This window comes from Arvicanthis niloticus, chromosome 3 (assembly GCF_011762505.2).
Source record: "Arvicanthis niloticus isolate mArvNil1 chromosome 3, mArvNil1.pat.X, whole genome shotgun sequence".
Classification (NCBI taxonomy): Eukaryota; Metazoa; Chordata; class Mammalia; order Rodentia; family Muridae; genus Arvicanthis; species Arvicanthis niloticus.
Window position 1 is genome coordinate 44820237 of NC_047660.1, and position 23493 is coordinate 44843729.

A 23493-nucleotide genomic window follows, 5' to 3' on the forward strand; every position below is an offset into this window, starting at 1 on the left:
CAGTTGTTTGTTTTTAAGAGAAAACAGATACTTCCTGATTGTGTTTTATGAAAGGCCTTAAAACCCATGACTAATCTAACAGTAAGTAGTAAACCTCTTAAGTATTTAGTGTCTTGATACAGCTATAAGAGAGACCAGGACTTCTGGTCCAAGTGCCTCAATGCAAAAGGAAAACTGTATACAATGTGCTGGGCACATTAAAGGAAATGAAGGAACTACCCCAACTACTGAGGAGGTAGGTGTCAAAACGACACAAGACAAATGATGAGGACAGCCACACACTGGGAAAAACACACTTGCAATACATATATTTCACAAAGGACTGTTACCCAGAATCTATGAATTGCAAATGTGTAAAAAGACAAAAATCCTAAGTACATGGCTAGGGCAGAGTAAGGAAGACAGTTTCAGAGGGCACTGTAAAATAAAACTTACAGCTAAGTGTGTATTCTGGAAGAAACCTCTCCCAGACACTATGAACTAGAAACACTCCACAGACACTTAGTCTTGATTCATAATAAGACAGAACTTGGCAACTAAGAATTGGAAAAGACCTAATGCATGTGGATGACATCAGAATAATGTACCAGGGATAGGCTAGATGTTGGCCAATCATCGTGCACTCCCCCCCCCCCCCCCACAGTAACATCTGAAAAGGTAATTTAAATAAATAATAGCCAAATTAAATTGACCCATGATAATATCAAGTCTAAAGCAGATTCACAGTTCTTCAAGTACATTAGTCCTTTAAATGCTTCATAGCTAACTGCATAATTTTTCCCTCTCTTTTTGTCTTCTCACCCACAAACCTATCCGTCCCTGTACCATGTTTTCTGGTTTTGCAGGGAGTTGTGTACTTTGTCCATTATGTACTTTACTTACATCTCTGATTATGGAATTACAATTTTTATTTATAAAGCTGTCTCCCCACAAAGTCAAAGCTAATCCAGCAACCTTATAATTTAGACATACTGGAGTAAATATCAGTGACAAAGAAGTGAATCTGTTAACTCTGAAAAATCACATGCCTATCTTAGCTCTGCCTGTGTTACCCATACCCTAAAACCAATTTGATCTCCTCCAACAGGAAGTCACTACATGAGGAAAAGCATCACCCACTGCTGAACACATCAGAGATGGAGAGAATCTATCCATCTGTCATGCAGAACACCCAAATACTCACAAACCCAAAATGCTACCAAATTAAAGATTCTGTTTACTTAAACATTAAATTTCCTCATAACTTACCACTCTTGAAACATCATCCCTTAGGTAAATATGAAGCTTGGTGCCTTTGAGAATGTCTTCAAAAACAAGCTTTACTTGTTTTTCTTTTAAGGTTTACTCATTTTACGTGAATAAGAGTTTTGCCTGGATGTAGTACGTCTGCAAATCACTTTTGTATCTGGTGCCTTTACAGGTCAGAAGAGGGCATCAAATCCCTTGGGACTGGAGTTATAGACAGTTGTAAGCCACTTCATGGTTGCTAGAAATTATACTCAGGTCCTCTGGAAGAGCAGCTAGTTGTTCTTAACTGCTGAGCCCTCTCTCCAACCCCAAACTTTAAATTTCTTACTAGCCAACTTTGCCATCTAGTAACATGATCTGAACATACAAGCCTTTATAACAACATATATGCTTTAATATGCATTAACAACCTAAATTAATGCTCACATGCAATTCCTGTTAACAGACTAAAGTCTATTTAAATTGGAGAACAGAAGAGCTATTTTACTAACACTATATGCCATTTATTAAGTAGTCAACATAGAATGGCTAATCCTACCCCTTCATTATAACATACTAACAAAGCCAGTTCCCAATTTATAGAGGATACTGACAGAAAAGTTTAGCTAATAATACCTAGAGGTGCTGTGTTCTCATTGTAAATCCTTGTGTCTGTCCCTTACATTAACTAATTATAGTTCATGTAGTTACTACTACAGCCTGTCATGTGATCTCAGAAGAGTTAAGTTTTAAGGAATCAGATATACATATGCATACACATACACAGACACACAGATGCATGGAGTGGGGGAGAAGAGAGGTTCAGAGCTCATTTCTTTAATATTTCAGGACATTTTACTCTTGATATTATTTATTTTATATGAAATATATAAAAGTCATAAATCTTTATGACCTTGTATCATAAAAGCTTCTCAAATAATACCTAAAGAGTAAGCAACAATAAAATTTAGTAAAGAAATAACAGGGAAGCTGAATTTCATAAAAATCTAAAATTTTTGAGTTTTAAAGACCAGGATCAAGAATGTAAAGACAGGGGACTGGGGAGATGGCTTAGGACAATGCTTGGTGAGCAAGCATAAGGATGTGAGGTTTGATCTCCAGTTCCCATGTAAATACTGGATGGTGGAACACACCTGTAATGCAGTACTGGAAAGACTGGAGACAGGTGGATCCCTGTCTCCAGGGGCACAATGGCCAGCAAGTCAAGCCAAAATGGTGAGCTCTGGGTTTAGTGATATGACCTGTCTTGACCCTGTGTTGACAGGGTGTACAAATGCCAGGCAGCACTAGGTGGACTTAGTGAGGTTGGGAAAGAAAGGTTATGTGGAAGGTGGAATACAGGAGAGGAGCTGGTAGAGAGGATCTGATCGATACAGTATTATACACACGTGTGAAACTCTCCAACAATTTTAACAAGCATTCTCCATTTGTTTGTTTTTAGTACAGTAGAGAGTAACAGAAGAAAACTAGCATGTGAGGTCACACTGCACTCAGAGCTCTGTCTGGTGCTGAGAGCTTGCGCAGTACCAGCTTCAGGAGAGACAGAGGCTGGAAGACTGCCTGAGCCCAGCAGTCTGCTGTCAGGACAGGTCAAGAGACATAATAAGACACTGCCCTCAACTTGGAAAAAAATTTTTTAAATGTAGCAACAATGTACAAAATGGTAAAAATTTGTTTTAGGTACCTTAAAAAATGAAAGCAAACAGAAATTATATGCTAATCCTGATAACTTTTCTTAAGTATTAAGTTATTTAGAATAAAAAGTTGAAAAAAAACAAAATTTTAAAACAGAAATCTAATTTTTTGCTATTTTTAACTTACAAGGAAATTACTTGTATTTGTATTAAACACTAGTAAAGCAAAATAACTTATACTAGAAATCTGATGGTATATAATTATACAATTATTTCACATTACTAACTAAAAAAAAAAAAAAAAAAAGGAACCGAACACTTGAAACCTTCAAAAAATATATTTTACCTGTACTCAAAATATAAAGAACTCTTACAACTCAACAATAAAGAACTCAATTTTTAAAAATGAGCAGAATTTCTCCAAATCTGTATCAAGAGCTAGTGAGTATGTGCATGACGCTTGTCCTCCTTGGCTGTTACAAAGCAAAACTACAATTAGGAACTGAGAAAAAAATGGAGAAACTGGAACCTTCAGATCTCACTGTCAAGAAGTAAAAGCAATGCAGTCTCTAAATGGCAGTCCAGCACAGTGGTTCTTAACCTGTGGGTTACAGCCCCTTTGAGGGTCAAACCACCCTTTCATAAGGGTCACATATCAGATATTCTGCATATCAGATATTTACATGACAATTCAACGGTAGCAAAATTACAGGTTTAAGTGGCAACAAAATAACTGTATGGTTGGGGGTCACCACAACATGGGAAACTGTACTAAAGGACACAGCATTAGAAAGGTGGAGGAACACTGCTCTAGCACTGACCCTCAGTGTGACAAGATCTAGAATCACCAGGAGACACAATTCTGAACTTTCTAAGCTGGTTAGTTGAAGTGGGAAAGTCCACGCTAAGGGTAAGAGTCCTGAACTGAATACCAAGAAGAAAGGGAACTGAGCACGGCCTGATGCTCTCGGCCTGCCATCTGTGAATGCAAACAACCAAATGTGTTCCTGCCTCCACACACCGCTGCCATGCTACACATGGTACCCTCAAACTCTAAGCCAAAATAAACTGACATTTGTCATAGCAATGGAAAAGAAACCAATAGGCCATGTATTCAGTGATTGTGTTCCCCGGGATAAAACCAAGAAAAATAAACTCATGCTAACCAAAAACTTGTACATGAATCTTCTCACTCATATTATGGGGGAAAAGTGTGAAGAACCCAAATATCCATCAATAATAGTGAAAAAAAAGAGAATACAGAATGCTAATGAAATATTCTTTGGGGAAAGAAGACAAAAGAATAATCTTTCATAAATATTAAAAACTAAAAAAGCTATTCCCAAGAAGTAACACCTTATAGGATCCATTTAAAGAAGCACAAGAGTGGATAATTCATAAAACAAGAAACGATTTCATGACTGCCTAGGGCTCACGGTCAATGGGGCAACAGGAGTGACTGACAGAAGAGGTGGAGTTTCTTTACAGAGGGACGAAAACTGAGCACAGGGAGAGAGAGCTTCACAGCTGTGGTCTACATCTACATACTCAGGAACAAACAAAACCTTTTACGCTCAGCCTAAGCTCTGCTGTATAGAAGAACAGTTTCCCAGGGGATCACTGTCTCTTAAATTATTTACTCACACAGGATATTGCCATGGTTAATTATAGATTTACTGCAAATATTTAAAATGGAATTTATGAAATAAATGACTACTGAAACTTAAGTGGGCTTTATAAATTTTATGCCTACCCTAACAGGTGAGGATGATTCCTCTGTGTTCCGTTTCTGGGATTCAGAATCCACATCCTGACGCTTATTCTTCATTCTTTCTCTGAGATCACCTGTGGGTCTTTCTGGTGACCTTTGATACAAAACAAAACAACAAAAATCTGTATTTATATGATGTTTTATAAGAATAATATAACTTCATACAGACTAATATAATTTTTCTGTCTTTGGTGCCTAAATTTCTGAAAAATAATGTTTCAGCTTATTAAATAGTAATATTTTAAACTATGAGAAATATTTACAAGTTTCTCCTAAAGTCAATCAAGATGCAGGTTAATTCCCACTGTGTTATAAGTACTGATAATATGAAAAAAACCCCAATATATATATATATATATATTTATATATACTGAAGAAAATGAGTATGTAAATAGCAGCTTGAATGACCACCTAAATATAGACATATTGTAGATGAAGGATTAATAAGAGAAAGGTTAAGTTCTAAAGTAGCAAAATTATATCAGAGATTTCAGGACTAGCCAAATTCTTTGTTTACTAATTAGTTTACTAATTAAATTATTTCTGTAAAAAACACTCTGCATGTTAACTTTAAAAATTATTACAAAATCATCAAAAGGAGATAAAAGAAATACTAAAAAAATCTTCATTGTGCAAATTAAGTTTAGCCAAGTTTCTATCAAAGGCAAAATGATGTTCTACAGAGGAAGTGTTTATCCATAAACACACTTCAATTTTTTAAATTATTTATTTGTTTGCTTTATGTGTATGGGTATTTTTTTCTGCATGAATGTGCATCATGTACATGACTGGTGCTTGAAGCCAGAAAATGACATTGGATCCCCCAGGACTGAAGTTACAGATGATTGTTAGCTACCATGTGGGTGCTGGGAACTAAACCCAGGTCTTCTAGAAAAGCAGTCAGGGATCTTAACCACTAGCCTGTCACTGTTGCCCCTAAATGCAATGCTATTAACCCAGTGCCCTAAGAGGTTTGGCAAGTAGATTTTATAACAAAGCTTGTATAAGATACAAATTTAAAATGCTTGTAGAAAATTACAATTAAACCTTATTTAAATTTTACTGCATTAAGAGCAAATAGCCTTAATATTTACTAAAAGTAAATTCTCACACCTCCAAATTCTGCCTAAGCAGCAATTTAAAACACAACTGGGGCTGTGTGGGGCAGGTGACTTTTTAGGGGCTATTCTTCCCCAAGCTCAGTCTCTCCACAGGTGTTCATTGATTTGAATATACACGTTGAAAAATAGATCTACTACCAAAGCATGTAAACACATACACTTTAAAGCTAAAGTTTTATTAATCTTAACAGTAATAACCAAGATCTTACTAATCTATGATTGTTAAGAAGACGATTCCAAAACAGAAAATCTGACTAAATACATGGTTTTATTTCATATTTTACACTAAATTGCAAAAGTTGGTTTTTAATACTATAGAAAATATCTGAGTTCTCAATTTACCTTCTGTAATTGCTGCTGTAACCTTTCCCACGAGGTGAAGGGCCGTGTATGAACCTACATGTGTTTCCATAGAGGCAGCTGCCAGTCTTCAGCCAGTTACGGCACTGTGTCTATGAGGCAAATATTACTATGTAAATGTCTGAAGAAAAGATGGTACCAGAGCAAAATCAAATCAGAGCAACCCAAATGTCAGCTAAGCATAGTACTCCAATAATAATAATAATCCATAAGGGAATGAGAAACCACAGGAAGGTGCGTGCCTGTGTTTAGGCAGACAGTAGTTCCTGGAATGGGGTATTAATACGATCAAGATACACTGTATAATAACAATACAAAAATATTATATAATAAGAACTTTGCAAATCTTAACCCCTTCTTTCATTTCCTTTTATAAAATAAAATTTGCCAAGCCAAACCCATGACAAAACACATTTTCCTTTATAATAGCAATTAGTACTTCAATAATAGTATTTTAAATGTTTCCCCCTGTACACGGGATCTAGGCTAGGCGACTTCACCCATGCTAGGTAAGGGCTCTGCCACTGAGCCACACTCCTAGTGCCCTGAAACCACAGTAGCAACAACTCACCTCTGTTGTGCTTCCAGTGCTGGGTCCAAGCCTCTCAAATACACTAGGTCTTCGGGATGTGCTCTCAGATATGGTCTTGGTGTTTTCCACTGTGACCTTCCTCCTAATTTTTGACATTTTGACTACTTTAACCAAAAAAGAGAGAGTTAAAACTGTAAAATCTTTCAATTTTACACACCTGAGCCTAAAACATCAACAGACAAAGCTATAAGTAAAACTCAAAAATGGAGATTTTTTTTCCCTTGAGGCAGAGGTTGGGGAGAGGGTGCCAGAGTGGACAGAAAGATACTGAAACACAAGGACACCAATAAACAATGATGGTGCCTGCCTTCTAAGCCTGCAACAACTCTGGAACCTGCTGGCTGGACCTGTACCTCCTGTACTGGACATTCAATTTCAAATGTTACTTATAAAGTGCTGTAACATTCAGTAGGCCTATCCTTTAGAGGAACACTGCTTCCCTAATAACTGGTTAACTAAAAAGATAAGTCAAAGAACATGGGGAAATAGCCAGGTGAAATCCTAACTGAACCGAGAGCCAGCTCTCAAGGCAGAGGTGGCGTGCTAAAAAGTACTGTTTAAAATGAGTATGGAATTGTCTGGGCCCATGGCTGCTACATGTTAGTAATCCCTGTCCTCGGGAAGCTGAGGCAGGAGGCTCTCTAGTTCATAGCCTAATCATGTCTGGAAGAAAATCAAAAGTAAAACAGAAACAAACAGTATAAAAGAAAAGTGGATGTTACTTAAAAATTCTTTGTTACAGAGGTCACAGAAAGGCAACCTGACTAAAAATACTAATTTTTCAGTAATACCAAAACCAAAACTGTCCAAGCTATTTCTATAATCTAACACGTGCTGATGAAAGTCAAAGGTGCTAAAGGTAATAGAAAAATCAAATGGCAACAGTATATAAACGCTAAACAAAACATTAAAAAACTACAACTATAATCAGAAAATTAATCCAATTATTTAATTGAAAGAGAAAATTCAGGTAACAGCACATGTTAAAAAACAAACTCCAGACCAAGAATAACTAACTGGTACTTATTTACTTAAGGAAAAAAACTCTTGTGAGCAAAAGCAAACAAGCTAACTACATGACACTTTATATCATCCAATTGTCAAATGATTGGGAAGAGCCCTGGCAGCTTTAAAAGAAAGAAAGAAAGAAAGAAAGAAAGAGAGAGAGAGAGAGAGAGAGAGAGAGAGAGAGAGAGAGAGAAAGAAAAGGTAAGTTCTATTTCCTATACAACTAATCGTGTGTGCATGTGTGCCTGTGTGTGCTTGAGTCAAGCTCTCATGTAGCCCACTTTGGCCTCAAATTCAAGTACAACAAAAAATGATCTTGAACTTCTTATCCTTCTGCCTCTATTGATTTCTGCAATTCCAGGAATCCATGCCTGAATTTGTATGTAGTACTAGGCAGTGAACACAGGGCTTCCCTACATTCTCCACTAATTACATTACATTCCCCAGAATCAGAATGTGTCTTTATAAAGATCACAGATGATCTTTACTATGATTTAAAAATAAATATATATTACTGGAGGAAATGACATCAGTACCAGCTGAGTGTGTGGTGGGGCATGCCTGTAAATTCAGGCCAGCCTGGGTTACATAGTGAGTTCAAGGTCAGCCTTCGATTAATAGTTTACCCTGTTTTGAAAACAACAACAACAAAAAGAAAACAGATAAAATATCCTGGAATATAAAAGTAAAGCCAAAAATTCAATAGTGATTATAAAAATATTTCACTTAATTAGGCCATTTAGGTCACATTCTGATTCATTCAAAAGTTGGAAAAAAGTTTGACAAGTGAAGAGAGAGGAAAAAAATCAAGGTGGATTTAATTGGGAAGTTTATATATTATATTACTAACTCTTTATCATAAAATGTAACCATTCTTTTAATACAATAGAAGTTGGGAAACAACTCTGAAGTAATTAGACACATTCAACAGTGTAGAATGTCACATACACGAGCAAAGTCAGTGGTACAAGCTGTTCTCCAAGAGAGCAAATGAGCCAAATATAAATTAACATCAGTATAATTATATCTTTAGTTTCTCTCAAACTCATTCTCAGTCCAGATATAAACGTGCAGGGGAAGACACAGCAGTCCATATATCTATTTGATTATGGAACAGAGCATGAAAAAGCTGAAAACTTAGAGAAGTGGTGCAGAAAAAGACCTAGAAACCAAAAGCTTTGATTAACTGAGAAAAACACCGAGTACTGGACAATTTCTACCTATCTAGGAAGCAGTAAGAAGTAGTATATGTTAGCCGAGCCTGGTGGTGCACAACTTTATTCCTAGCACTTGGAAGGGAAAGGCTGGCAAACCTAAGGCCAGCCTGGTCTACAGAGTGAGTTCTAGAACAGTCAGGGCTACACAGAGAGACCTTGTCATGAAAAACCAAAAAATAAAAAAATAATAAAACTATACACACACACACACACACACACACACACACACAACTGGCAAAGTTTGAAGATAAAAATGTATCTTAAAGTTCCACTAAAATGTATCAATCAAAATATAAGTACACATCGTGTTCCTCAAACATTTGACAAAACTAAAACCGAACAGATTCTAAGTTTCCCTAAGAATTAGCTATTCAGAACCTAAAAAGAATGCAAATCTGTTTCCTCATAAGTAGATGGTCTCATCACAATACTGCCTCCAGAAAACTAACTTTAACTTAACATTTTACCCTCCACAATTACTACCAGTGAAACTAGGTTAGTTCTCCCCTCCACTCCCACCCCTCATCCCATCAACCCCAGTATTCCAATCCTTGATGTGACTAACAAATTCCACCAATGCAACAAGCTATTTGTAATGCTGTTCTTGTTTGTCAACTTGATTATATCTGGAAGTAAGTAAAACTCAAGGAGCTGGGTACACCAGTGCAAAATTTTTCTTCATTGAATTTCCTAAATCCAGATGTTTTGAGGTAGGAAGATCGACCTTAAATCTGGACCACACCATCTTGTGGCAGCTTATATAAAAGACAAAAAGGAAGTGTTTGTTTGCCTGCTTGTTCTCACTCTTATTTGTCTGATAATAGATCCTACTTCCTCAGAATTCTGATGTATACTGAAGACCACATGAGACATGCAGCCTTGTGCACTGAACAATCACTGAAGTCTTGGACTTTCCATTGGACAGCCATTGTTGGACACGCTGGACTACACCTAAATTCCATCCATTCTATCTATAGCAGTAGTTCTCAACTCCAAGAGGAGTTGCATATCAGATATCTAACATATCAGATATTTACACTACAATTCATAACGGTAGCAAAATTATAGCTTTGAGGTAGCAAGAAACTAATTTTATGATTGGGTGGTCACTTTATTAAAGGGTCACAGCATTAGGAAGGTTGAGAAGCACTGCTCTAGACAATCCTGATTAAAACCCCATTTATTCCTATAGCTGAAGTACTGATCACCTATCATCTCCTTTCTTGGTCTTCTGAAGGACACCAGCTTGCCTTGCTCTACTACATGTTTACTGCTGTCATTCCATTTAGACATCTCTGCTCTCCTCCCTGACCTACTGCTGCAGTGCATGGCTTCACAGCTTCTCTCCGATAGAACCCACTGGAATATTATACTAAGTGAAGGAAGAGCTATAGATCCCAACTCATAAGCTTGTACCCTTACCAGTGAAAAGCTACTTCCCACACAAACAACACTGCTTTTACAGATGGCATGAAGAATGACTCAAGATTCACCTGCAGAAGCTTCAGAGTTGGTTCAGCAGTTAAAAGCCCTTGTTGCTCTTGTAGAGGACCATTGTTCAAATCCCAGCACCTACATCGTAGCTCACAACCATCCTTAACTCCAGTTCCTGGGGATCCAATACCCTCTTCTGGTCTCCTCAGGCACCAGACACACATGTGGTGCACATACATACACACATCCGGATAAAACACTCATATACATAAAACAAAAATAAAATAAACAATTCTAAAAAAAAAAAAAAAAAAAAAAAGCTTACCTATAGAGTGATTTCCCAACTACTACTCAGCCTTCCAAATTAAGAAAGAAATACAATAAAATAAAACATGTACTATTCTTTTGCCATCTCAGAATCCTACAGTGTCAGATTTTGTCTTACAGTTACACTGTATTTTGGCAACAGGTCTAGATTATAGAGAGGACTAGACATGAGGCACAAAAGATAAAAATAAGAATTAAAGATATCCATCTAGAATGAATCTTCCTGCTTCGGCTTCTTAGATTCTGAAACAATGGTTCTGGAATGAATAACTCTGATCATTTGCTAAGGTCTGGATGAATGCCTCTCCTCATGCAAAGACTGTCAGTAAAGGCTTGGTCCTCAAGGTGGTGGTAGCAGGAGGTGCTATGGACCTAAATCCTTGCATCACGAGGCAAAGGGAGGCTTTCAAAGGGGGTTGTAAAACTAATCGGTTCATCTCTCCAAGTCCACTTTGTGGCTTGTGCTACCCACCCACGAACCCAAAGCAATGGATCCAACCTTGGACATAAATCTCTAAAGCCATAAGTCAAAAAAAAAAGCTTTCTTTTCTTTCTATGTATTCTGTATAAGGAATTTCATTACAATAATACAGTTGATTGATACATTGTCAACTTAAGAACTTCTACTAGAATTCACAATATGACATTATCCTCAATATTAGTAATCACACAGCTATAACTCTGCACAAATAAATGCTTTCTGTTTGCACAGGAGATAAAATCTCATTTGTCAGAAAGTAAATATATAATCTGCAATACACCAAAAAAAATTGTTTCATATATTAAACCATGTAACTCAAAACCATGTAATCAAATTTTTGTAAGCTCAAAAATGTCAATCCTAAATGCCGGATTCACAAAGAAAGATGAATACCACAAAAGAGTAGAGTTTAAATTTGATTAAAGGACAAAAACTATTAATGAGACAGATATGAGTACTTCAAAGTAGAGTAGAAATATCAGACACAAAGAACCAGAACTATAGATGCCAATGACTTTCCAATCAGAGACTGTAAACCAACCACTTATTAGTAAACTGACTCTTGCCTAAAGATGTTCCTCCATTTGGTATTCCAGATGTTCCTCCATCTGGTATTCCAATTATCCTTTGGTTAAAGCTATCACCACCTATTTCATCCATTTTCTCAAATACAAAAGTTACAAAGCCAAATGACTATGCAATTGGTTTCCTTTATCTATTCTCCTTTAGAGTGGACTAAATATTTGGAACTTTCATCATCTCCTTTCAATTAAAAAAAAGAAAGAAAATTTAAATTCAGAGGCACTAATGATGAACCTATTAAGAGAAAATGTATCTCAAATATGAGAACTGCTCCCCTTCTTCAGGGAACAAAATACGCTGAGTTCCACACCATACATCTGTCTGAGAAAGGAGCATGACAGAGGTGGCTCTTCTTGAATAAGTAAGTACTTTCAAGGCCTGTTAAATTTTTGTTAATAAAAAAATATGCTAATTGTGAATTCCCTTATCCTAAACGTTTAAAACCAGGTATATTTTGGATTCAAATCCTGTTACATTAAATACACATACACACACATACATATTTATGTTATATAATGTTATATATACATATAATACGTATATATGATATCTTGAGAAAATGACCATTGTTTAAATTCAAAATTTATGCCTAATACAATATAAATTAACACTAGTGACTTAATAAAATGTATAGATATATAAGTTACACTGTGCTTTAGTATTTTAAATTTTTATTACAGACATTAAACTGAGGCAAGTGTGTACATCTCCAATCTAGATATTAATCAGGCCCAATCCTGATGAGCTTCTGAGATCAGGTGTGTTCAGGGTGGTATGGCCTTTGGAGAACAGAGAATATACTCAAAATAGGTTAGTGTTCACTCCAAAGCACCAGTAAACAAAAAGCAAATAAATAAAGAGGCTGTATCCCTGGATTGAAAATATCCAGGGGGGAAAAAACCCCCAAAACAACACAAAACAAAAAACCCCCAAACCAAAACTACACTGAATGTGTACAAACCTTATTTACATTGTTTCTAAACAATTTAGTATAAAAGTACTTATGTAGAATTTACATCATATTATATTTTAGAAGTATAGAGATCATTGAAGGCATATAAAATGTGGGCATGTTCAAAGACTACATCATTTTCTAGAAGGGATTTCAGTTTCTGCATATTTGGGTATCTGAGTGACCCCCTATGGGTAGGTATCAACTACATCCTATCAGATGCTCACACTGAAACTCAAGTTTCAGGACACAACCGTTTGCATACAAATTGTGACAAGGCTACATCAACTTGCTCCAGATAAAACTGTCACCTGATATAATCTAACTAATTAAGAAGCTGGAAGTTATTTGAAAATTTATACGTTTGTGTTGCAAAATATTGTTGTCTGGGTTCTAAAGCTAGTAATGTTAAATACTACATAGCAACACTAAACATATACGCAGACCCGCAGTCATCTGGACTAAATAATCGAACATATCTCAGACTTTTAAACTCTTAAATGCCAAACTTAAAAGTTCCAACCTTTTCAAATTACTTCTTTAAAAATTCACAAACCAGTAGACTGTGCACGCCCATAACTCTCAAAGTTCAAATTATCTTAAGACTCGTTATAAAACTAATTAAGATACTGACTGCCCTTCACAAACAAGATCCTACCAATATCACTCAAGTATTTCCAACTCTGAATACTTTTCCAGCCACATAAATGTTAATATACTTAGAAAGTGATACTGTCGGATATACCTTCTCCTTTCGTTCCACCTTCCCGTTGCCTGGAGTATAAGGGTAAAGTAGTACTCCTACACTCACAATAGTATTTACTCCAGCCGGGAAATACACAAGACCAGAAACAATTAAAAGCAGGACTCTCCTTTCTTCAATAGATCTAGAATACGTGAAGAAGCTAACTCTAAATCCAAGAACACACTGCTGCACCCTTTCACCACACACAAATGCGACCACCACACCAGGGTATCCGAGTCCATCTGCTTCCTGACACAAACTCCAGAATCAAAACTACAGCAACAGACAGATCTAACACTGAGAGCCGCTGCAGAGTTAAGAGTGGGATGCTCAAACAGCGTTCAGAATCGCAAGTAGCATAAGCCGAGAGAGGATGGAGGCCGCAGCGCAGGACTCCCACCTGAGCCCGGTCCAAAGCCTCTCCTCATCAGCTCCCCACACGCTTACCTCCACTCCAAGCACCCTTAGTAAGCGCAGTCTTCAGGACGTCCCCGGCGCCTCGTCTCCAGCTGTCCCCGCGCCCGGCCCCGGGAGGACGACGAAGAGGACGTGCACGCGCGGCTCCCAGGGGTCAGCCCTCCTCAAGCGGGCGGACGCCGGGAACAGGGAACAGCGGAGCCGCCCAGATCTTCGCCAAGCTCCAGAGAGCTCGGGACAGCACAGAGGCCGCTGCAGAGCAACGCACTAAAACCGCAACTCCACTAGGCCGCTACATAACCAGCATCCAAAAGCCGACGGAAGTCGCGAGTTTGCCCTACTCCTCCGCAGGCCAGGCAGCTTCCGGCCGCCAGATTAGTCGTCAGCGAGTAAGCCCCGCCCCTCTCGACTACGCCCCCACCGCGCCACCCCACCCCCGTTGGAGGGCAGAGCCGAGTGTGTTCCTGAAGTCTTCTGTACACTGAGGTCTGGGGAAACAGGGAGTCAGCGTGAGATGACTGAGATTCTCAATTGGCTGAGGTTCTCGTTTTCCGTTGCGTAAAGTGCTACTTTGTTCCGGCAGTAGCCATCAGCTTGGCGAGTTTCTGAGCTGCAGAATTTGACAGTCGCCCATCCCCCTCCTGGGCCTGTCGCGGGAGCAAAAGTTGTGCAAGGATTGTGTTTTCAAGAACAGGAGCAGAGACTGATTGAAATTTTGGAGTGCAAATCGTTGAGATGCTTCAGAATGCCTTTGCTTTTACTGCTTGGATCCAATGATCTCCGTAAATTTAGTGTAAACGTTGCTTAGGAGGAGCTGGAGAGATGGCTCCAGCCGTTAGAGCGGTTGCTGTTCTTTCAGTCAGAGACCAGGTTTGGTTCCCAGCACCCACGTGACTGCTAACCACCTTCTATAACAGCGGTTCCGCCTTCTGGCCTATGCTGGGGTCCAGAATAAACCTGGTGCTTAAACTCATTCCCCCACGCCCCACCACACACACACTACATCTTGAGACTGCTTAATATCGCTGTTTATTGGCCTGGAGAGATGGTTCGGTGGTTAAGAGCATTGACTGCTCTTCCAGAGGTCCTAAGTTCAATTCCCAGCACCCATATGGTGGCCCACAACCATCTGTAATGGGATCCGATTCCCTTTTCTGGTGTGTCTGAAGACAGCTACAGTGTACTCATATAAATAAGAAATATTAAAAAAAAAAAAAAGATAGCTGTTTATCATAAATCAAGGGGCGGTGGGGTGGGACCAGTAGCTAACCTCTTAGAATAAAGAAATAAAAAGGTTAAAATACACAGGTGCTATTGTCACTCTTAAGCTCAAAGTAATGTGCTTTTTATTCTTCAACAAAACCAAGGAAACTGATTAAACCTAGAAGCGATTGCAACAATTTAGTGTTGCTGAAATCAATAAAATAAAAATGAGAGCAGAGATAAGGGCATTAACTGTTTCTGATGACATGCCAAGCTATTTTAGAGACTGCGGCCAAAGCTTCTGCACAAGTGGGTTTGATGTATCTCTCAGGCAGCAAGAATCCGTATCTGCCTGTGTCTCGAAGTTCAATCGTAAACGAATATTTGATGCCCAAATCATAGATCCAATCATCAGAGCCTCCAGGAGCTAGATCTAAAAGAGACAGAGATTATTTCAAAATATATTTGTTTCATATCAATTAACATTTTATTTTATTGTAGAAATGAAAATGGTTTTCCTCTGGCTGTTACCTAAATTTATTATCCGAAAATTGTAGCCATCAAAAAGAAGCCATGTTAAGAAAGAAAACATATGTTGCCCAGAACTCAACAATTTGATCAAGGAGTGCTAATTGCTAATAGCATTTTAGTGCATTTTACAGTGCATGCATTTTCTGCCTTAATTTTGTAACATTTCTAGAATTATTGTAACATTTCCAAATGTATCATTACTGTGTTTGAATATACATCACTTTTAGTCATTTTAAGAGATTGCATTGTAAAACTATATATGAGTGAGTCCAACAATTTTGTTGATGAATAACTTATTTTCTTTAGAATGAGCACCATTGTTCATAAATCAATGTTTAGTACTTCAGCATATTTTCTAGAGTTAGAATTACTTGACTAAAGTGGTGTGCCTTTAACAGTTACCATGCTTGTCACCAAGTACTATTGAAAAGAATGAAACCTATTCCTCCCAGCAGAGTGGCAGCACACCCACTGGCAGCTTCTGCACCATTGGCAAGAATCTTGCATCCTGGCAATTTTCTGGGAATAATAACAACAACAATAATAATAAGCAATTGTTTTGATTTAGATTTCTTTATCAATGAATTGCATATGTGTGTATATTCATTTTAATATTTTTCTATCAATTTTCTTGGTTACTTTTCTACATGGTTAATTCCATATGCTTATAAGAACTGCATTAATGTTATTAGATCTGTGTCAAGTATGAAGTTTTTCTCACTCAAAATTTTAGCTTCTGGCAGGGTTTTTTTGTGATTAAATATTTGATCAATTTGGCATTTATTTTAGTGAAAGATGTATGAGTAATTCAATTCAATTTTTATTCTTAGTGTCCTGTCAGTTTTTCCAGGGCTGATAATTAAATATGGTTTAAAATGTCTCCTTTATGACATACCAGGGCTCCTTATATATTTGAATATCTTTCTGTGCCTGTTATCCCCATCCAATGATCTGTCTCTTCCAGGCTCAGTTCCATACTGTCCTAATTATCCTATATTGATAACATGCTTTGATAGCTCAGTGGGATAAAATGTCTCTTATTAGCCTTATTTTTAGCATTTTACAAATTCTTCTGCTATATATATGCTTCCAAATAAACTTCAAAACAGTGTTCATAAGAGTGCATCAAATATACAAATCAATTTTTGCAATGTTCACTATTGTTTCCCCATCACAAAGCATGTAGGCTTCCTTCAAAATTGGTTAAGTGTTCATGGGATTGTGCCAACTACACAAATCAATTTAGGAAAAATTTAATAGTGTTTTCCTAGTGCCCCAAAACATGCAGACTTTTCCTATTATTTGACTTTAGATATGTTTTAGGATTTTTCTGTAGTTCCACATATGTATTATGTGTCTATGTATACACATACACACATTTAGCAACTCAACTGTAGCCTGGTCTGGCTTCAAACTCTCCATACAACCCAGGATGTCCCTGAACTCTTGATCCTCCTGCTTACATGTCCTGAGTTGCTGGGATTATAGATGGTTTATACAGAATTTCTAATATTTTTTAAAACATCCATCAAGAGTGGACACAGTCAGTCATCCATAAATATTTCTGATAATTATGATCAACAAACATCTAACACTTATAGTTCCAGCTTTTATCCTGTACATACACACACACACACACACACACAACCTAAGTGAGTGAGTGTGTGGAAATTGCCTATGTCAATAAGGCAGCCAGCCATGGGACAGCAACACCAAAGGTATGTAGTCCAATCTGAGACAACTCCAGGAAGGATTGAAGACAAAGAAGGAAGAAGAACTTGGACTTACTGCTAATAAAGCATTTGATATTTAGAGGAGTATTGAAACAAAACAACTGTTGTTATAGCCTTGGGTCAATCATGTTTATTGAGACCCTGGGCTTTTTCTATAGTGCCTCAAAACCTTTTTCATGCATTTATTCAACATATTACACTATCATCTGGCAACTACTAAATTGTTTTCCAAGGAATTCCACTTACACAGGGGCACCTTGCCAGACCACTTTAGCCACGTAGCTTCTCTCAGCTACAATCATTCTCAACTCTATAGGTCTCTTTTATTTTCTTTAGATCAGTGAGTGAAATTGTATTTCATTTTACCATTTTTTTGCATTAGAAAGTGGCAAGGCTTTGTTTTTTCAAAAAAAAAAAAAGATAGGATAAGAAATAGTTTATGTTTGTGAGCCATCTGGTCCCTGTTGCAATTATCTCGGCTGTCATGAAAGCTGCCATAGATAATATGCAAATTAATGAGCACAGCAGTGTTCCAATAAAACTATTCATGGAAACAAATATGAATTTTCAGATAATTCTGATGTGTCAAAATTTAATTATTTTCATAGGGTTTTTTTTCAAATATTTTTTAAAATTTTGGAAAACCACTCTTGGCTCAAAGGCTATGAAAATATGTAGTGACCTGGGCTTGGTTAGTGAACAGTAGTTTGCTGACATTAGTTTCCATGCTTGGTTTCTGTTCTTCTCCCATTAGTGTGAAGCAATTTCCTCCTAGATAAAACATTTCCAGCCTCCCTGAGCCATCGCCCATGCTGGGTGGGCTTTGGTGATGCGCCTGTTTTTGAGTCATTTCTCCTGCCTCTTCCAGATTCCTGTAAGTAACCCCCAAACTCTCCGGTTGACCAAACTGGACAAAGGTGTTATCTGTCCTTTGGTCTGTGATCAGCTTCCCTGTCTGAAGTGACATCTATTCTCATCTCCCCAGGAATTGTTTCAGGTGTTGTCCCTATCCTTTGGCTTCAGAAGAACAGAATCAGGGTCTGTCAGCCTGCACAGGAGTTTCTTAGTAAATATCTCTCAGTAGAAATAGATCAAAATGTGTGGAGTTTGTCACAACCAAGCTCTCACTATGCATCAGGAAACAGGCTGTCACTAAAAAAGCATGCAAGGCAAATGACACCTTCTAGATTTATATATCACATGATAGCTGTGGGAATGTTGTACACACTTTTGGCCTTGTATCTCCATTTCCTCTATTCTTAATTAGTATGCTTGATAAGTATATAACCCCCACTGTAGAGAGATAAGCTTCATCTTCTTAAATACTACCTTGAATTCTTCTTTTGTTGCTGCATGTGTGTGTGTATGTGTGTATGTAAATGTGTGTGTGGTATATCTGGTTGTGTACACACACCTGCATACGGAGACTAAAGTAGGACACTGGATACCTGCTCTATCACTCTCCACCTTATTCACTTGAGACTGGGTTGTTTAGGACACTGGAGCTAGGCTGGCAGCCAGAATATCCAGCAAACTTCCTGCCCTACGCTCTACCCTCCTGCCCCTGAATAGTGTTGGGGTTACAGGCACATGTGGCCACATTTGTTTTTGTTTGTTTGTTTGTTGTTTTTAAGCAGGGATCCTGGGGATTCTAACTCATGCCCAGCCCAGTGCATTTATTGGTCAACAGGACTTTGTTCGGCACTGTCACTGGCTATGTTATGCTTCTGTTTCTAATCATGATGGTGACTTCACATATGACCCTGTGGTGTAGAAGATTAAAACTACGTAAGAGACCAAACAGATGCCACTACCATGCCTCATGTTCTAAGCTCCCAAGAAGAAACATTGCCGAAGGCCATGGGTGTCATCCCCCAGCACTGCAGAGAGAGTGCAGGGATGGGATAGGATGGGAGGGACAGAAAAAGGAAGGGAAAAAAGGAGGATGGAAAATAATTTTAATTCAAATCATGGCTGCTCTGGCAAGGGATCACATCCAAAGATGTGTGTGTTCTGGCTGGAATACAGACAGGACTAATCTCAGGAGACAGAGGCAAGCAGATCTCTGAGTTCAAAACCAGCCTGGTACAGACCAAGTTCCAGGTAAAGAAAAGCTCAGGTCCAGGGTTCGTTGTACATACCTTTAATCCCAAACAATGAAGGTAATGTTAGTTTGTAGAAGGAAGCACCCATGTTTGAAAGTAATGTTTAATTAAGCAGCAAAGTGATGAATCAGAGAAAGAATTGACAAAATGGGATATGCCCAACTCTCACAAGAAGAGAGAGGAAAGAGAAGCTACTTCAGGGAGAGACAGACAGTACAGGAGAAGAGAGTACAGTACAGGAATACAGTAGAGTTCATGGAGACCAGTGGAGTTGAGAGGGAGAGTTTTGCAGCAGAGAGAGAGAGAGAGAGAGAAAGAGAGAGAGAGAGAGAGAGAGAGAGAGAGAGAGAGAGAGAGAGAGAGAGAAGCAGGTTTACCAGGAGAGTTTTACAGAGACAGATTGAAGAGAGAACAAGCTAGTCACAGGTAAAGAAAAAACGAGCAAGAGAATGAGAATGAGTCAGAAGAGTAGAAAAGATTGAGAGAGTTCGAGGTCAAGCAAAGTAAATACATGGTCAAGCCATATCAAGTAAATCAGAGAGGAGCCATATCAAATAAGGGAGCAAAGTTTGAGCCAGAATGAGTGAGTTGAACCAGCCACCCAGAGCTCAAAAAGAACTAGAAGTTCAGAGGTGGAAAGCATTCTAGGCCTAGATTAGATTGTTCAGAGGCCTGAGCTCCCAGGGCTGGGCCTAGGCCAGCAGACAGAGGCGGTAGACTCCAAGAAGACAGTTATACCAGGAGAATAAAAGTCACTGTTGCAGAAATACTTACATAAACTTTCTGAGCCACTGCCATGCGTGTATCTGGTGTTCTTATTAACACTCTCAATGGCATGAACTGCTTCACTGGCCACTAGAGACTAGAAGCAATAGGATAAGGAAGTTGGTCAATTTTCAGCTTTAAAACAGAAGAGTTTGAACTTTCAAAACAAATATAAGCATATTAATTGAATCCAAGTCTATATGTAAAAAAAAGCCTGGATTTAACCAAAAAGTAAATTTAAAAGATACTGATTTAAAAAATGCAGTTTTTTTAGTTTATGGCAATCACAACTGAGTGGCTTTCAAAACAGAACTCTGCCAATGCTTTGAATGTTTTCACTAATTTGCATTTGAAAACCTCACATGGCATTTCAGGAATTAATTTATTATGTAAAATGAGCTAGATATTTATAACACTGGGCACTATTCCATTCCTAGACAAAGTTATCACCGTACTTTAAACTCTACTTCTCTGAAGAGCAAACATGCTCTCCCTGTATGCACAGTTTGCTTCTTACAAACTCCATTGTTTGTTCTTGTATATTTGTCCAATAACTATCAAAGACTTATCAAATGAAGGGCCATACTCCTGGTAAGGGCCAGGTTCCACTACATATGATCCCAACTCTAAGAAATGGTTTCCAGCTCTTCTTCACCTGCTTGCCTTGTGGGACTGAGCAACTGCTAGATCCTTGGACTTCCACTCACAGCTGTGAGGAGTTGGGCTACAGACTTAGCCAGTAAACAGCCTGGACATCTACCAACTGAAGAATGGATAATGAAAATTTGGTCACTTGTTTTTTTTTTTGGCTGGGGCAGACACCTAGCTGGTCTGCTCCCATAAAGACAACAGATCCTGAGCCATCCTAAAGGAACCACTGCACTCAGAGCAGCAGGATTTCAGGATCCCAGAGGCAGCCTGAGTCCCAGGAGTTCTTCCACCCAGGATCTCAGGATCACAGGATCACAGGATCACAGGATCACAGGATCACAGGATCACAGAGACATCTGGACTCTGGGGAGTTCTGACACAAGCAAGATAACTGGAAAGATAGGCTCCAGTCAGAGACAGTGAGTGCAGGTAGCACTAGAGTTAACCAGATGGCAAAAGGCAAGCGCAATAACATAAGCAACAGAAACCAAAGTTACCTGGCATCATCAGAACCCAGTTCTCCCACCATAGCAAGTCCTGGACACCCCATCACACTGGAAAAGCAGGATTCAGATTTAAAATCATTTCTCATGATGATGATACAGGATTTTAAGAAGGACATAAACAACTCCCTTACAGGTAGAACCCCTTAAAGAGGAAACACAAAAATCCCTTAAAGAATTGCAAGCAAACACAACCAAACAGGTGAAGGAATTAAACAAAACCATACAGGATCTAAAAATGGAAGTAGAAACAATAAAGAAATCTCAAAGGGAGACTACCCTGGAGAAAGAAAACCTAGGAAAGAGTTCTGGAGTCATGGACACAAGCATCACCAATAGAATACAAGAGATGGAAGAGAGAATCTCATGTGCAGAAGATACCATGGAAAACATTGACACAACTATCAAAGAAAATACAAAATGCAAAAAGCTCCTAACCCAAAACATTTAGGAAATTCAGGACACAATGAGAAGACCAAACCTAAGGATAATAGGTATAGATGAGAGTGAAGATTCCCAACTTAAAGGGCCAGTAAATATCTTCAACAAAATTATAGAGGAGAACTTCCCTAACCTAAAGAAAGAGATGCCTATGAACATACAAGAAGCCTACAGAACTCCAAACAGACTAGACCAGAAAAAAATTCCTCCCTTCACATAATAATCAAAACACCGAATGCACAAAACAAAGAAAAAATAGTAAAAGCAGTAAGGGAAAAAGGTAAAGTAACATATAAAGACAGACCTATAAGAATTACACCAGACTTCTCACCAGAGATTATAAAAGCCAGAAGATCCTGGACTGATACCATACAGATGCTAAGAGAACACAAATGCCAGCCCAGACTACTATACCCAGCAAAACCCTCAATCACTATAGATGGAGAAACCAAGATATTCCATGACAAAACCAAATTTATACACTATCTTCCCACAAATCCAGCATTACAAAGGATAATTGATGGAAAACTCCAACACAAGGAGGGAAACTACAACCTAGAAAAAGCAACAAAGTAATCTTCCAACAAACCCAAAAGAAGATAGCTACATAAACATAATTCCACCTCTAATAACAAAAATAACAGGAAGCAACAATCATTTTCCTTAATATCTCTTAACACCAATGGACTCAATTCTCCGATTAAAAAGACGTAGACTAACATACTAGATGCATAAACAGGACCCAGAATTTTGCTGCATACAGGAAACGCACCTCAGTGACACTACCTTAGAGTAAATGCTGGAAAAATTTTTTCAAGCAAATGGCCCTAAAAAACAAGCTGGAGTAGCCATTCTAATATCAAATAAAATTGACTTTCAAACAAAAGCTATCAAAAAAGATAAGGAAGGACACTTCATACTTATCAAAGGAAAAATCTACTAAGATGAACTCTCAGAGATGGAACATCTATGCTCCAAATGCAGGGATACCCACATTCATAAAAGAAACTTTATTAAAGCTCAAAGCACACATTACACCTCACACAATAATAGTGGGGAATTTTAACACCCCACTCTCAGCAATGAACACTCATGAAACAGAAACTAAACTGAGACACAATGAAATTAACAAAAGTTATGAACCAAATGGATTTAACAGATATCTATAGGACATTTCATCCTTAAACAAAAGAATATATCTTTTTCTCAGCACCTCATGGAACCTTCTCCAAAATAGATCATATAATTGGTCACAAAACAGGCCTCAATAGATATAAAAAGATTGAAATAATAATCCCTTGCATCCTGTTGGGCCTTGGACAAGGTAAGGCCATTTAACCTACAACCTTCAATCACATAGCACAGGTAGAGGTCTCCACCTCCAGAGATTTAAATATTAATGAGTTATCTAAAGGCCAGGGGCATAGCTAATTAAGTTATTCCCGCCCCCTTCCCCCTCCCTATAAAAGACCAGGTGAACCTGGCTTTCCAGGGAGCGCTCATCATCTATACCCACTCACCATGCCATGAAAAATAAAAGCTTTGGAAAACCAGACTCCACGTGTCGCCTGGTTTCGCCGCCAGATTCTCAGCCTTTGGAACCTTGAACCACAGCGGCTGTGTGAATGTGTGAAGCCCACCGGGACTGGGACTGCCGTGGGACCCCGCTGCC

At 38.3% G+C, this 23493-nt stretch overlaps 2 protein-coding genes across 6 annotated transcripts in view; both read right to left on the reverse strand.

Annotated features, from left to right (window-relative positions):
* The window catches only part of Zc3h13 (zinc finger CCCH-type containing 13), a 60929-nt gene extending 46658 nt beyond the window's left edge, over positions 1–14271 (reverse strand). For 3 of the 5 annotated variants that reach the window (XM_034497680.2, XM_034497679.2, XM_076930707.1), the window contains exons 1-4: positions 13920–14271; positions 6706–6830; positions 6117–6226; positions 4636–4747 (exon numbers count right to left, since the gene is read on the reverse strand). In XM_034497680.2, the coding sequence (XP_034353571.1) occupies positions 4636–4747; positions 6117–6226; positions 6706–6822 (339 nt within the window). In that variant the 5' untranslated portion in view covers positions 6823–6830; positions 13920–14271. The remainder of the gene's footprint in view (positions 1–4635; positions 4748–6116; positions 6227–6705; positions 6831–13919) is intronic. The other 2 variants (XM_076930706.1, XM_076930708.1) reach the window with 2 other exon arrangements.
* A 941-nt stretch (positions 14272–15212) lies between these two features.
* Cpb2 (carboxypeptidase B2) overlaps positions 15213–23493 on the reverse strand; it is a 46138-nt gene continuing 37857 nt past the window's right edge. The window contains exons 10-11 of the mRNA XM_034498660.2: positions 20236–20323; positions 15213–15525 (exon numbers count right to left, since the gene is read on the reverse strand). Coding sequence (XP_034354551.1) covers positions 15341–15525; positions 20236–20323 — 273 coding nt within the window. The 3' untranslated portion in view covers positions 15213–15340. The remainder of the gene's footprint in view (positions 15526–20235; positions 20324–23493) is intronic.